This window comes from Colletotrichum orchidophilum (genome assembly GCF_001831195.1).
Source record: "Colletotrichum orchidophilum strain IMI 309357 chromosome Unknown Scaffold_282.1, whole genome shotgun sequence".
Classification (NCBI taxonomy): domain Eukaryota; kingdom Fungi; phylum Ascomycota; class Sordariomycetes; order Glomerellales; family Glomerellaceae; genus Colletotrichum; species Colletotrichum orchidophilum.
Genome location: NW_019173238.1, coordinates 1 through 13,675, shown reverse-complemented (window position 1 = coordinate 13,675; position 13,675 = coordinate 1). Strand labels below are relative to the sequence as shown.

At 54.9% G+C, this 13,675-nt stretch overlaps 9 protein-coding genes across 9 annotated transcripts; 6 read left to right on the top strand and 3 right to left on the bottom strand.

The window, feature by feature from the left end:
• Positions 1 to 115: 115 nt before the first annotated feature.
• Positions 116 to 469, top strand: CORC01_14399 (uncharacterized protein; the record flags this gene model as incomplete). The annotated part of the gene is made up of 1 exon (XM_022626010.1): positions 116 to 469. The coding sequence occupies one exon, from the start codon at positions 116 to 118 to the stop codon at positions 467 to 469; it is 354 nt and encodes a 117-aa protein (XP_022467489.1).
• Positions 470 to 747: 278 nt separating this feature from the next.
• On the bottom strand, positions 748 to 1,146 carry CORC01_14398 (uncharacterized protein; the record flags this gene model as incomplete). The annotated part of the gene is made up of 1 exon (XM_022626009.1): positions 748 to 1,146. One exon carries the CDS (start codon positions 1,144 to 1,146, stop codon positions 748 to 750), a length of 399 nt encoding a protein of 132 aa, XP_022467488.1.
• Positions 1,147 to 2,874: 1,728 nt separating this feature from the next.
• Positions 2,875 to 3,290, top strand: CORC01_14397 (uncharacterized protein; the record flags this gene model as incomplete). Its single annotated transcript, XM_022626008.1, has 2 exons — positions 2,875 to 3,026; positions 3,176 to 3,290. 2 exons carry the CDS (start codon positions 2,875 to 2,877, stop codon positions 3,288 to 3,290), a joined length of 267 nt encoding a protein of 88 aa, XP_022467487.1.
• Positions 3,291 to 4,208: 918 nt separating this feature from the next.
• On the top strand, positions 4,209 to 4,989 carry CORC01_14396 (chromo domain-containing protein; the record flags this gene model as incomplete). Its single annotated transcript, XM_022626007.1, has 2 exons — positions 4,209 to 4,323; positions 4,382 to 4,989. The coding sequence occupies 2 exons, from the start codon at positions 4,209 to 4,211 to the stop codon at positions 4,987 to 4,989; spliced, it is 723 nt and encodes a 240-aa protein (XP_022467486.1).
• Positions 4,990 to 5,997: 1,008 nt separating this feature from the next.
• CORC01_14395 (uncharacterized protein) lies at positions 5,998 to 6,452 on the bottom strand (the record flags this gene model as incomplete). The annotated part of the gene is made up of 2 exons (XM_022626006.1): positions 5,998 to 6,221; positions 6,311 to 6,452. The coding sequence occupies 2 exons, from the start codon at positions 6,450 to 6,452 to the stop codon at positions 5,998 to 6,000; spliced, it is 366 nt and encodes a 121-aa protein (XP_022467485.1).
• A 1,369-nt stretch (positions 6,453 to 7,821) lies between these two features.
• On the bottom strand, positions 7,822 to 8,378 carry CORC01_14394 (uncharacterized protein; the record flags this gene model as incomplete). The annotated part of the gene is made up of 2 exons (XM_022626005.1): positions 7,822 to 8,024; positions 8,072 to 8,378. 2 exons carry the CDS (start codon positions 8,376 to 8,378, stop codon positions 7,822 to 7,824), a joined length of 510 nt encoding a protein of 169 aa, XP_022467484.1.
• A 796-nt stretch (positions 8,379 to 9,174) lies between these two features.
• Positions 9,175 to 9,486, top strand: CORC01_14393 (uncharacterized protein; the record flags this gene model as incomplete). Its single annotated transcript, XM_022626004.1, has 1 exon — positions 9,175 to 9,486. A coding segment is annotated over one exon (312 nt), but the record flags the coding sequence as incomplete, so codon positions are not given.
• Positions 9,487 to 9,736: 250 nt separating this feature from the next.
• Positions 9,737 to 10,177, top strand: CORC01_14392 (uncharacterized protein; the record flags this gene model as incomplete). The annotated part of the gene is made up of 3 exons (XM_022626003.1): positions 9,737 to 9,834; positions 9,903 to 10,025; positions 10,078 to 10,177. The coding sequence occupies 3 exons, from the start codon at positions 9,737 to 9,739 to the stop codon at positions 10,175 to 10,177; spliced, it is 321 nt and encodes a 106-aa protein (XP_022467482.1).
• A 2,687-nt stretch (positions 10,178 to 12,864) lies between these two features.
• Positions 12,865 to 13,644, top strand: CORC01_14391 (uncharacterized protein; the record flags this gene model as incomplete). The annotated part of the gene is made up of 2 exons (XM_022626002.1): positions 12,865 to 13,095; positions 13,156 to 13,644. The coding sequence occupies 2 exons, from the start codon at positions 12,865 to 12,867 to the stop codon at positions 13,642 to 13,644; spliced, it is 720 nt and encodes a 239-aa protein (XP_022467481.1).
• Positions 13,645 to 13,675: the final 31 nt, after the last annotated feature.

Genomic DNA, 13,675 nt, shown 5'->3' with positions numbered 1-13,675 from the left:
GGATGCGCAGCTTCAGCAACTTCACGAAGACTGCCGACAATGCAAGGCTCACATCGAAACGCAGCGTCATACCATCAACGCGCAGGCCGAGCGCATCAGCCGCCTGGAGTTCGAAATGTCGCCTATGGAACTGTCATGCAATACCGCGTCGCCAGCAGCGTTTTCAATGTCGCTCCAGGGCTCCAGACGGAAGATGTCCGATCCTGTCGTAGATCTGCACTCAAGCTTTACGGGCGGCATGTTCGAGAACGCCTTGGAGAAGTCGTACGGTCAATCACCCGATGACGAGGATGTGGACCTAGAGGGTGACGCTTTTGGTCCGCTGATGGCGTTGGCAATGACGGCGGTAGAGGACGCAACTGAACAGCGTGCCGAAGCAGAGGAGGTGATGCTGACCGAGAGCCCCAATCCTATGAAGAGGTGTATGGAAGAGGCTGATGTTGTTTCGAAGCGAGTCTGCTATATGTGATGGACGGAAAATGAAATACAACGTTTGTCGGCACTATTTTGCAATTTTGTGTTACACCTTGGACCCGGCGATTTGCGAAAGAAGCGGATTGGGTTCGCTCTTCGCTTCTGTCATGTACGTCTCATAATGTAGACAAATTTGATCCAGGATATCCCCATCATTTCAGAACGATTTTCAGTGCAAAATTCTTGTGTGGCTTTGCATGGTCTCGCGACAGCAATCAATCCCCATAGTCATATCTGCTCGCCGTCATCTCCACGCTCCCCTCTGCTGCCAGGCTATAGACTATACAATTTATCCCAATACGCCTTCACGAGGCTCGTGGCATTCTTTAAATTGGCCGCCGGCTCCCTAGTCACTTGCCACTCAATCTTGTAGTACGCCAGGCCGTCGGCCTGGCGTCGCCCGGTGACTTTCCCCGACCAATGCTTCAAGGTAGGATCATATCGACGCAAAGGTGGTCTTCTGGAATCAGAACAGCCATGACGTCTGTCCCAAGCAACTAGAGCTGGCAACATGTGCTGAAGTCGGTCTTCAGATTCCCAGGTTGGTTCCCAAGCCACCTTGTAATAAAGTACGCTATTAAGCTCGCCGTGTCCTTGGATTTGCCTCACTGGCCATTGAGTCATAGTTGAGCCATCGTCGCTGTTGCTTTGGTTGACTGGTTGTCTTTTCATCTTGTAGTGTGTTTGGGGTTGCCAGCCGGTGGCTGGTGTGGCCGGTGTCGCCGTTATAGTCGAAGTAAACGTAGTACGGTGGGGGCTGGTTGGGACTTGAAGCTGATGGTGAAGCATGCGTCGACATTGTGGCTCGAGGAAATTGTGGCTTTTGTTATAGAAACCTCATGTTAATTGAGACAGCAGACACATGCTCACAGTCCATAAAAATCTAGAAAGTGACACGGGCGTGTGGGTCTACAGAGGCCGTTCCGGCCAAGAGCGGCTTCTGGTTTTTGATGCTCAATCCCTTTGACACAGCCATTTGTGGCCCGATTTTCATGTGGCACGAGAAGATCAGCAAGCAGTCCCCGTTAGCCCAGTAGCCAGTGCCGTTACTCCGCAAATGCCAGGAGCGGCCGAGTCGCTCTGGTTGTTGAGATGGACCATTTTCAGAGCCACTTACCACTTTGGGGAGGACTTCCTGTGATTCGTGGAGTAGGGGCGCTATGTCCGGTCACGAACCCTGTCGGCGAGAAGATCCACAAACGACGACGATGCTTGCCTGGTCGTTGGCGTCGAGTTCGACGAACGTAATTGCCTCAGCACATGGGAATCCTGTTCTCACAGAATGATAGCTCGTGTGCGTACATCCGTGGAGGGCCTAGCCCGCCGATACGAAGTCGAGGAGACGGAGCCCAGGCCCACGAACACTGACATTTCCAACAACACTGGTCCTGCGGCATGGACAGAGGTGGCATTTGAGTACTTGCAATCATTCAATCCGGATCTGACAGATTTTATGAGCATTTCGTATACGGAGGGAACGACGTGTGGTAACGTGCTCATTTTGCCAAACGGTGGTTTCGGCATGGCCAGCTGCACCCGGGCAGCACCAACGACGGGCGTTGTTCCGAACATGCGTGAATGGAACATGTACTTGCTGGCTCACAGAAAGCCTGAAAGACGTGACTGGTCGGGGGTCGGGGGCCGTCATGGCTTTACAATTCTTGAAGACTGACAGAATATACACAATAATCGATACTCCGGGCGATCGCAGGCCCTTACATGAATGTGATAGTGCCCGGTCGAGACATCATGAGGATATCTAGGTCCAAGTGGACCTAAGCCACCAAATAGCACCGCGAATGGCCATCATGAAGTCTCGGTGCATGATTGTCATGCTCGCTCGCAACTACTGTGTAGCACCTGGCATGTATCACAGCGTCGCTGAAGACGCCTGATGCTAGGCGTCGAGTCAGAGTGCCTGTGAGCCTGTTCATCAAGCAACTGAAGACAAGTCTGCTGTTCCAGCTGGGAAACGACCTCACGCAACGATCTCCGCGGCGAATGAGGATGAGCAGTTGCGGAATTTTCACCGAACTGTCATATCGGGTAATTATCACGCTATATCAGGGCCCAGATGATTAATTCCGGCCTTTCCTGGGGCTCTACCTCAGACCGAGGTTGGTCGAGAGGCTGAAACCCTCTGATTGCTCGGGTGCCAAGGGTCGGCAATACGTCTATCCGCTGGGCGTCGAGGCTATCCCATCTGCTTGATGCATACTTAACTGATGCTTTGCCCGCCTATTCGACCCGTCGACCACATCCCCTACCTATCTCTGAATATTTTTGAGAATCATTGCTTGAATCATAAGCCGCTCGGCCAGGGCTCGTATAAGGCACTCCCCTTCTGATCACCTCAACATCGTCTCATCTTTGAGGGCGAGCCAGCACTCGAGCGATCAAATGGAATTCATCGACTTGATTGAAGCGCACCAGAGCGGCGTTGCGGCTGAGCGCCTGCACATAGTCATTGATCTGACGCAGGATGACGAGATTTCTTACGTACCCGGCGGTGCGTCTCCGAACAGAAGCAGAGCGGCGCCTGCTGGCACGACGTCAACAAATTTGTCATCCCGCGGCTCTCAGTGCAGTGATTGCAGGTCTTTACTTCCGACAGAAAGAGGGCTTTTTGAGTATCGGGACTGTCGATGTGTAAGCCAAGCCCCTCTGCCAGACCTCGCAAGCTGCTTACCAACTCACTTAGTTGTGTTGCGCCGTCTGTTATCAACGAAGACGCCGCAGTATCTGCCCTGCACACCCTCGAAAACCTAGACAGCGAAGAAAGAGAGTCTTCAATGTTGAATGCCCCGTCTGCTTAGAGACGCCGCGTGGGAAGCAACGAGTGACATTGTGTTGTCGCCACGCTGTATGCAAGAGGGATTTTTTGAGGTTGAGTAACTGCCCATTATGTCGAGAGCCCATATTCAAATATTCGGCCCGGCCCCTGTAGCAAGAATCATTTTTTTTTTGCCAGATGACCAACAGTCTGCTTGTCATGCTATTGGGTAACATAGCAGAAACACGGGCCTGATGAAACTGGATGGCGGGAGCCAGTGTGTGGTGCTTATCTAGGATGAAGGCAACGTGTCTGTAGTGGCAGACGGCGCGATGAAGAATCTCTCAAGGCCAGCACTCTAATGAGACTAATCTGCGCATCGTCGACGATGGTCTGAATCGTCTGGAGATGTTTATATTATTGTCGTTCAGCTGTCATCATTAGACTGCCCCGTACTGGCGAACATGATGAAATGTTATGGTCGTGAGCATAGCCACATCTCTTCGGCATGTCATGATCCACTGATATCTCTCGGAACGAGTGGCCCGCGCGACAGTTCCCTGCACCGGACATCCTAGACCGAGTGCCGGCAAGAAGGACCGGGCGCTAGATCCTGCAACTCGGCCAAATGACTTGCGCGAAGATCGCGTCCCGGAACCGCGCCCCAAACTCGAATGTACTTCCTGCTCACCACCGCTCCTATAGCAAGGATGTCCCGATGCTTCTGATCAGGCCGTGTCCCCGCCCAAACTTCCGCTTCGCTCCAACAAGCGGCACATTCTCGGAAACGTGCCAGATCCCTGCAGGCGCAAGGCCCCTTCAGAAGGTTGCTCGAACTGATAAATAGCTCGGCTAGCCGCCCGGTTCTTTCGACTTTCTTTCAACGGCTTGCATCCGTGGTATCCCATGCTCTTACGCATGGAACCTGTAAGCGGCGTGCTCAACTGCCCAACAACCCGATATGTCGACACCTGCTTTCACGGCTCCGGTGGCCGATATGCACCGTCCGATACACCAGGCGAAGGGCTCTTCCGCCGAGTCTGAAGCTGCTACCTTTTGGGAGAATGTAGTGCTAAGTATGATATACTATCCGTTGCGCAGGATTCGGTGCTAATCTGTCGAGAGCCATCACAGATTCTGCGGCGAGTATAGCAGGAGTCGGGTCTGCGATCAGCGCAGCGTTCAAGCCCGCTCCTGAAATCGGAGCAACAGCCGTCGCAACTGGCTTGCAAACCGACTCAGTCATCGAGAAGATTCTTGCGCATCGTCGTGATCACAGTTGTGACACTCGTTTCGAGATGAACGTCCTTTGGGAGGGGGGAAGGGAGAGCTGGACGCCTGAGATCGAACTTCAGAAAGATCATGCGTTGACGCTGTTCGCGTACTGGAGTTCAATGGCGGGCGGACGGGAGAGCGCTATGGTAGACCGGGAGTTATGGCACGTTTTCAAAATTGTGTCCTGCAGGACGAATGCCAGTGGCAATACCGACTTCCGGGTCGCCTGGGTTGGATCTCCTGAAAGGTCGTGGGAGCCAGAAGCGACTATACGGGATGCTGACGGCGAACTTGTGGAACAGTATTGGGAGGCCAAGGGCGGCCGTGGAGAGGCAGGGAAGAAGTCCGCCGGGTCGAAAAGTTTCGTTGACGACGTAACCCGAGTGATGGCCGGCAGGGGAAAGATGGGGCGGGGGGCACCTCGTCGCCGGAGTGAATGTCACAACTCCGAGCTATCGAAGCAATGAAGACGCCCGCACCAGCTGGGGTGCGTCGGATTTTGGAGGAGCCCAGTTTTCAGGCCGACCCTTCGTGTGTGAGGTCGTCTATGGCTTGTCAAGGTGGCAAATAGTCTATGTCCGATCTGAGGTGGTGCAATCAATGCAACCTTTGAAAAGTAGCCACACCATGACTTATGGTATGAATGTTCGGCCAAACCTGTGACTCTATATCGACACAATCAGCCTACGTTGTCGGAGACCCTCGGACCGTCGTCGAAGACAAAGTCTGTCAGAATAATTTTGATGGGATCCTCAGATTCAGCACCACACATCTGCACGTGTCTCCATGAGAGATCAGTGCCAGCCTGAGCGCGGCCTGCTCACAAACGCAAACCCATCATGTCGATCCAATTTATCGACCTGACCCGACCACTGTTCTTCACGTGGATTCCGTGCTGACGGAAAGTGTGTGCGATCGGTCGAGTGGCAGCTGTAATGACCGCTTAGCCCGTCCAAAGCAAACATTGTGCTGAGCACCTCTTCATCACTCAGTCGACATGAGTTCCGGATGCATCTTGGGTATGCTCTTCGCACAAATCCAAAGGTCTTGTCAGCCATGATCGAAATCGGCGACAAACTGCCCCGCCATCCATCCGAGATCTTCAGACCGAGATTGCCGTTGATCATTCACGCCCATCCACAACACCGTCTCCGCCGGATGGGAATGGGCATGTCATTTGATCCGTCAACAGTTTGATCCTTTTCAGTTCATCCCTTATACGCCCGAATCTAATGTAGTCAGGACTTTTGTCTTCGATGCCTACGTGGTCAAGATAACTCACTGGTCATGATGGTGACTGATCTTGTGTATTTGGGCTTGTTTGGCTTGTTCCAGCCGGCAGACAACTGCGCTCAGTCTATCACTGTTCTTGATGAGTATTTTCCTGTGTCGTTTGTAGTTGTGCTTACATGGGCAAACTGGGCTGTGCACTAGGCGTTTTGTCATTCGCAAGGGAGCTGATTTCGGGTCAGCCATCAATCGGAGCCGGGGCAGGCTCTCATGACTTGCCTCGAGGATCCCGTTGCTGGACTTTGAAGCTGTGCCAGTAAGCTGGCGATGTCGACCGTGTCAGACGACGGGAGGAGCTGCTGTGTATCCGGAACGGTGGACCGAGTATCCGCGGTGGTCAGGCTACTGCCGAGGCATTGATGGCCGTTCTTGGGGGTCTCTGACGAGACGTCAACTGGTATGAAAGAACCTGCGATGGAGCGTTGTTGATCGGCAAGTTGGCCCTGACATGGCAAGTCAGTTGCCGGCCTGCGCTTTGGCTGGGGCGGGCATCGGGACATCTCGGTCTGGGAGCCAAGGGCTGAAAGTGCAAGGCGGCGATGAGTGCTGTTGGATGCGAAGATGATTGGCGCAGATCGAAGGCGGCGCCGAGGCACTTATAGCCGTCGAGGCGGAATCCATCTGCAGGCTCATGGTCCATGTTTGGCGTTGGCGAAAGCCAGGTGACAAGACAGCAGGGCTGCTCTTGCTCTCATGCTGACGTTCGCAACTGGGTGGCAGTAGTTCGACCCGGCAGAAAGCAGAGACTGCTATTATTTCGCAAGTGGTCCAAACGATTTGTTCGGCCGCGCAACTACCTTGCCCGGTCTTGCCAAATCGAGCATGCTGGTCTCGCCATCTACTCCGCTGCCGAATTGCAATCGCGGACTTGGGCCCGCATCGCCGTGTAGGAGGCGCCTTCCCTCCGGCTACCACGAAGAGGGCAATGCATCGTGCTCGGAAACCTCTTCGTCTGCGATATACCCTCAGGCACTCATGCAGGCACTCCACTGCGTTGTTGGGAAGAAGATGCGACATGACGAACCGGCGTCGCCGCCATGTTGGACGTGGTTTTTGGAACGCGAGCGTGAGGCATACAGCCCAGGATGTATCGAACGTTGGCCGTGGATTGTGGGCGAATGGGACTTGGTCCAGCAGGGAAACCCTTTTGAGCCATCTAGTGGCTCATTTCTCTGTGGCGGCGATCTTGCCGTAACGGGAAACGTGCGAAAAACAGCCATGAAGCTCAACGGATGTTGGCGCTCTGCCGGGGAGCTTGCCTGGCCGTCAGCCATTTGCAACCGGGTTCGAGGCATGTTGAAATCCACTTTCGATGGTCCGTTGACCCAACGACGTCACATCATCTTTCTGCGTCTTTCTGCTGGTCTAGATCAGTAGAGATGTTTCCAAGACCGCGATTCCCAGAAGAACGACTCGGCCGGTCTGGAAGAGACGGAAGTGTTGCCCGTCATTGGGCAGCTCAAAAGCGGACCGACAAGGGCAGCAGGGCTGGCCCGGGAATTTTTGGAGGCCGTCCCTCAAAGAAAACCCCGGCTCCCGGCAAACCCTGATTTCAACGTAGTAGGGTGATTGCTCAGATCCCATGACGAATAGCCCTTGCCGTTTCCGACTCCGCCGCATGAGTCTTGTCGGTCGGCTTGCTCACGGCAAAGTCGGACAGCACTCGATTGAGTGAGCGATGAAGGACCAGCGGAATAGATTAGGCGTTGGGAGGCGGTCCTCGCGTCCGGACTTGCTTGTCCTTCCCCAATTACTTCATCTTTACACTGCCAACATCATACCCAGCTGGGACAAGATAGCCGCACACCACTCCTATTCGTTCGTGGAAGTGACGCACGGCAACCTATAAACAAGACGCGACTGCCGGGTACGCCATTCCAATATGCCCTATCGACCGTCCTCAGGAACAGCGACCGCTTTTTCTCGATAGACAAGTCGATGAAGGCACTCACTCTATCCTGCGCAACAGAGGGCGTCGTGAATTGGACATTTCCCCTCGAACCCGCCGCTCAAAGGGCCAGCCCCACTGCAATGTACAGTACACCAGAGAGCAGGTCGATTCCACTGTATACTTCCGCGATGATCTTCGCCGACCATGGAAAACCGTGGAGGAAAGGTTTGCCGCCGTCTTCCCCAGGGACACCAAGCAGGGGCACCGACGACGAGCTCCAGGCCTCCACGGTGTCTATTACCGCCAGGACCAGCAGATCTCCAAAAAAAAAAAAAGGCGTCGAATCGGAATGAAGACACATTCGTCTCCAAGAGACATCGTCGGAGACGAGGTAGAAAGACGACCCCGACCCCGTTGGACGGTCTGCTCGCCACGGACCCCGAGCGGGTTATCAGCTATGCGTGGGTCTCCGTCGAGCGCATGAAACAGTGTGAGAGCGTCTGTACGTGTTTTCTTTTCCTTTGATCTTTTTCTCCGATCTTTTTCTCTGTCCAGGTTCACTTTGGTATCCACAGTAGGACTGAGTCTGATGACGACGAGTGCGCAGGCCGTAGAAGACAATGAAAACCCAAAGCAGCAGCACATCGTCGAGATTGCACTCGACGACTCATCCATAGCTATCGTTAGCTCTATTGCCGTGTATCTGTTTCCGATGACAGTCGCTATCTGTCGTGACGCCATGAACGTCCTCTTGGTGAAGCATCAAACTTGAACATGAACATTTCGCGTCTGGAAGTGACATTTAAATGGATGGATTCGTGGCTACCCGGACCAAGTGGCGGGCAGGAGGCGTCTTCCTGTCCCATATTCGCACCTGTCACCACCCGCCTTGATCATGCCATATTCATCTACGACACAAGAACTGCGCTACCTGGTCGGCTCGAGGCAACTTTTTTTTGCCCCGGTCGCCACCGGGTAAATCCCATCAAGGACCCGGAGGACGCCCAAACCAGAAGGCCCAAACCAGGTTCTCTACGCTAGTCCGCTCGATTGCGGTGCGTCCTTTCCCGCCCTAAGAAGGGTTATCCCGGTTCGACGAGGTATTGCTAGGGCCAGGAGATCGTGACGGGGGAAATGTTTTCTTCCAACACGAGGCGGGGCGACAGAAGTTCGTCTGGTGGCACAGCACCCAAAGTCCTTGTTTCCTTACTCTGAGGCCGTCTGCCATCACCCGGCACTGCCGGGTACAGCACCCGTCTTCGAGTTCCACTCCGGCCGTGCATTGGCACCGCTCACCAACCCATCATTGCCCCTGATAGGAAGGCGGCGATGCGCGTAGTCCATCGTAGATTCCACATACACAGGGCCATGGGAGATCAGCGCTTCACTCTGCGCCTATGTTGGAAGGATATTGAACCCATCAGCAAGCCTTCCTGGTTCTGGCCACGACATCTTCCGTCCTTCCGCCGTGCCCTTGTGCTTGCCATACGCACGCTGCAGAGGCACCAACACTGAGCTTGGACACCTGTCGGTCGTGTGCAGACATCGGTGGCTCAGCGTGATACGCGAGCTGGGGGAGGCGGAAGGTGCACCATTTCGTTCCAACGACAATCGCTCAAGACACCGGAGCATAGTTCCCTTTCGCAAGCAAACATTCAGGTCGTCCCGACAGACTGGTAACGAACGCCACTGGCACGCTTGTGGCCGGGCCTTGTTTCCTGAGGAAATTCACGGCAGCGCGTCGCACCGTATTAAAGGCAAAGATATCGCCATGGTCGCATGAAGAATGCTCGCAGCGTGCACACCAGCTTGTTGTCGGTTAGCGCCAAACTTTTGCCCATCCTTCTTGACACCGTCGATTCGACATCATGTATCCATCCCGTCAACGCCCTCAGCGGCTTGGCCAATCACAACGTCCCTACCCAATGCACCAGAATGAGGTCCGGCATCATGAAGCCAATCCGACAACACGTGTGGTCCGAGCTCTCCAACGGCGCCGAGGGCCTTCCCGCAAGACCCAAGACCGACGAGGGATGGCCACCTCAAAACCACGGGTGGTCCCGACATCAGAAAGCCTAGACGATTCCAACGGTTCGCAGGACCAGGATCGACACGAAATTCAAGATGGAGAGTATGCGGCTACCACAGGGACTCCAGTCTAGTGCAAGGCCAACAGGAGGCTAACGTCCCTAGCCTCAGGTCTACGACACGGGTGTTCCCAGAGCTTCAGGACAAAGTGGATTGCGTCATCGTGGCGATCGAAACCGCCGTCGACAATATGATCAAGGAAAACGCGGTCTGGTTCAAGACGACTGCATGGCTGTGAGTCGATCCATTCCATCTTCCAAGCGAAGGGAGCTAACGTCGTGCGAAGCCTCGACGACTTGTATTGGAATGTAAACAGTCTTGCCATTGCAGTGGAAGCCACCGCGGCCCTGACGACGCCTTGGGATGACATAGCTAGATTGGGTTGACGATCGCGATGGGGGCAAACACACGTCTGGCACTTTGGTACTCGTTTTCATGTATTCCTATCTGGGACGCGGCGTCTTGGCGGAAATAGTAGGCAGGGCAAATGCCGACTTCCATATGTTGTGTGCGAATCCTCTTCTTGATTCACTATTGATGTCTGGTTTGATGGTTGAGGATTGCGAGATTGGCGACTTGCTCATTTCCCCCTCGTATCGGACTCCGCTTGTGCAAGACTTCGATGAACTACCGCCGACGACGTTCGCTACCGCGCGAGAGCCTGAAACTTGTGGGTAATAAGGTTCTGCGCCGTTACCGTACTGTCGGGTCGAAGCAGCGGCGCAAGAGCCTTTTGCAGAGTCTCTTCCACCATCTAGTGCCGAAAGAGGAAACGCAGCCGAAACCGAGGGGACGTAGGTACTTGGGATGTCCGGTGCGCATCTCCTCTGCGCAATGACAGCCAATCGAAACACACGGCCAAGGCCGGCTGGTGACGCAAGACCTCATCGAGTCAGCACTTTATCAGCATCCAACTATCCTGGAGTGGCAGGTAGTGTGTCGTGATGTCCGGCGTCTTGCATGTGTCAAGTGTCACGTGTGGTCCTCTCACAACAACGCTGTTTTGACAGTGTGTCAGATGGGCTGGTGTATGAAATTCGTCAACCCTACCGGGAGAGTAGAACCTCTGCACCGATGAGCGCCCAGGATCCCAAGTCAACTCACTCTATAGTCAAAATCGGATCATAGTCCCGGGCAATAAGAGGTCCGCGAATGCTGCAATAGCTCCGAGAAAACATGCCTGGGCAGGAGAGTCTCCACTTGTTATGTGGCACCGGCTGATGAGCAACATGCAGGCGCAAAGTTTATTCGGTCGACCTTACCAAGAACGTCAGTAATTAGTGTGTCGACGCTCATGTACCTGCTTGACTGAACACTTTGTTGGTTTGATCCGTCGGATGACTCGTGGAGTGCGGTTTTCTTTGGAACCGACGTCCTTGTTTTGGGTAATGAACTCGCCTAACGCTTCATGCTTCTGCAGTGCCTTGCTTCGTGGCCCTGCTCGGTCTTGACGAATTGACGGACAGTGCTACCCGCATGGAGCCGTTCTAGGCGACGGCTACCGTGAAGACGGGTCGAAGCACTGAACTTACAACAGGCACCAGTCGAGTCATTTATCACTCTTTCGGAGTGCTTCCTGGCAACAACCAAGGCTGCCAAGTCATGAGAGCAGCCCTTCGTTGACTCTTGGTGCTGGCTGGTCGTCTTCGGCCGTCATGGTCACCACAAGACGCGAAACATCGCTTCCGCCAGCACGAGGCATGCACCAGGGGCCCTTACACGGGCAATGCGTACAGTTGACTACGTCCTTCACCAGATAGAGCCACCTTGGTATTCATCCCATCCCAAGAGCTCCCAGTCGATCAAGCTTGCCCGCAGACGATCGACGAGCGCGGGTCTGTTCCACTGCTCAACTCGTACGCCATGAGATGGGTTTTTGACTTTCGTCCAACGTCCTTGTTGTTGGCGGCAGCGATGTGCCCTATATACTGCATCACTGGCAAGCTTGCGCCTCAGAGCGAATGCCGACTACGTCAGATACGACGACAAGCGGTATCGTCGTCTCGTCCTAAGCACACCGGTTCGACGAAAACGCCACCCTGAGCAGGGAATTCAACATGATCGATTGTAATGTAGTTTCCTCTCCCATCTACCGTGAGACCCGATCCAGAACCATGGCGTTTCGATGATCCAGAGCCTGACTGGGCCGACAAGCTTTCGTGTCCGGCGCCTACTCATCGCAGCGAAGCTGCCCGCGTCGGTGACATCGACGGTCTCGCGTCTTCCTCTCGAAGATGCGCATGGTGAGATGCAAGAGGTTGACGGTGCTACAGAGGAGAATGATGAGCCAGAAAGTGGTCATGGCGTGAACAAAACCCGAACTGCAAAAGCGTGTATGCAACAAAGACGTCTGAACAAAGGTAATGCTACTGCGAGGAACACGCCGATCTGAGAAGTTGGCTCGGTAGCAGTGATGGTAGGGGCAGCTGGCAGGACGGCTAAGGCGGATCGTTGAGACGCCCGGTGACCAGGACGAAGAAGCTGTCGGGTGCATCCAAGGTATGACCAGAATATGCCACGTCGAGAACACAGATTGCGGCGTAGGCTACTCGGCAGCCGACAGAACTTGGCGACATTCGTCCCCGAGCATTCGGGTCCTCGGGTGTCGTGGGCGCAGACGACGTGGGGCATCGTTCTCGGCCCCAAGGCGGCTCGACCTGGGCCACGGCGTGTGGTCGAGACCCCGGGGTGGTCGTTTGTGGTCGAAAGACGCAGGGCCATGGTGGATCGAAGTGCAGCGAGCCACTTCCGGCCGGACCCGCACTTGACTGAGAGCCGACCTTGGCCTTGGATCAGGGAAAGCACCTCGAGTGGGGTGGCAGGGAACAGGAGAGAAGCAGCAGTTCCAGAACAGCATCCGTAAGCCATTTCCTGCTACAGCGACGCTCGAGAAAATCATCTGGCCAGGCCTGGCGAAGATGTGGATGTCGACGGACGTGAGGACGTCTTCACTCTGGCTTAAAGCCATATGCGGGAGCACTGCTGCGCTGCCGCGCTGCCGTCCCGTAGAGACTCCATCAAAGTCTCAGCGGACTTGGCAGCACACGCGTTCACTGGGAGGTACTACTGGACCATGGCGACCATGACCGACGGTTTATCACCCAAAAATAAAGTTGATACCCGAGAGAAAAGGGCGAAGGACAAGGTCCGAAAGTCCGGTCCCAGCGCTCAGGGCAAAGCGCTTCAGTTAGGCGAATTTGCCGGTGTGTTTTCGGCTGTCGTCTACTTCAACCCAACGTATGGGTGGCTGGACGGGGCCATACATGTCCCTGAAGGCCAAGACATCCCCGACGTGAATGGATTTGTAAGCTGCAGTGTAAAGCCACCCTTGAGGATAGCAGACGCTGACGCGAAACCGCGCCAGTTAGAGGAACTTCTGAACGGCTCGCACAGCACGGGTCCAGGACGCGGCCCACGGCGCGCGAAAACGTGCCGTGATTCCAAAATCAGCCATCACGAAAATCCCCAAGCAGCCAAAGACACCGACGGTGGGAGGCAACTTGACCGACGCCTGGCCGACGGTTTGGCCCTCCAGAGTGCCAGCCGATGTGTTGCGGAGCAAGAGATGCCCAACGGCGCCGCCGCGGATGAGATGGGTGGAAACGAGGCGCAGAACGGGCAGTCCGGCGACGTCTCTGAGTGGGAGACGGTGGATGCACAACATACGGAAGCCCCGACTGCACGGGTGGCGGGCCCAGGCCTCTCCAGAATACAAGCGGTCAAAGTGCAGCGGTTTTTGCGGCAGGTGTCTGTGCATATGCGACTCGCCTCCCGTCAAGAGCGGCTGCCACCGCACCGGGTGGTTCATCAGGACAGATGGAGAGGTTTGTTGCAGCGAAATCGCAGGCGATGAGACTTGTCTCCATTGTTTGTCGGGACTCGTC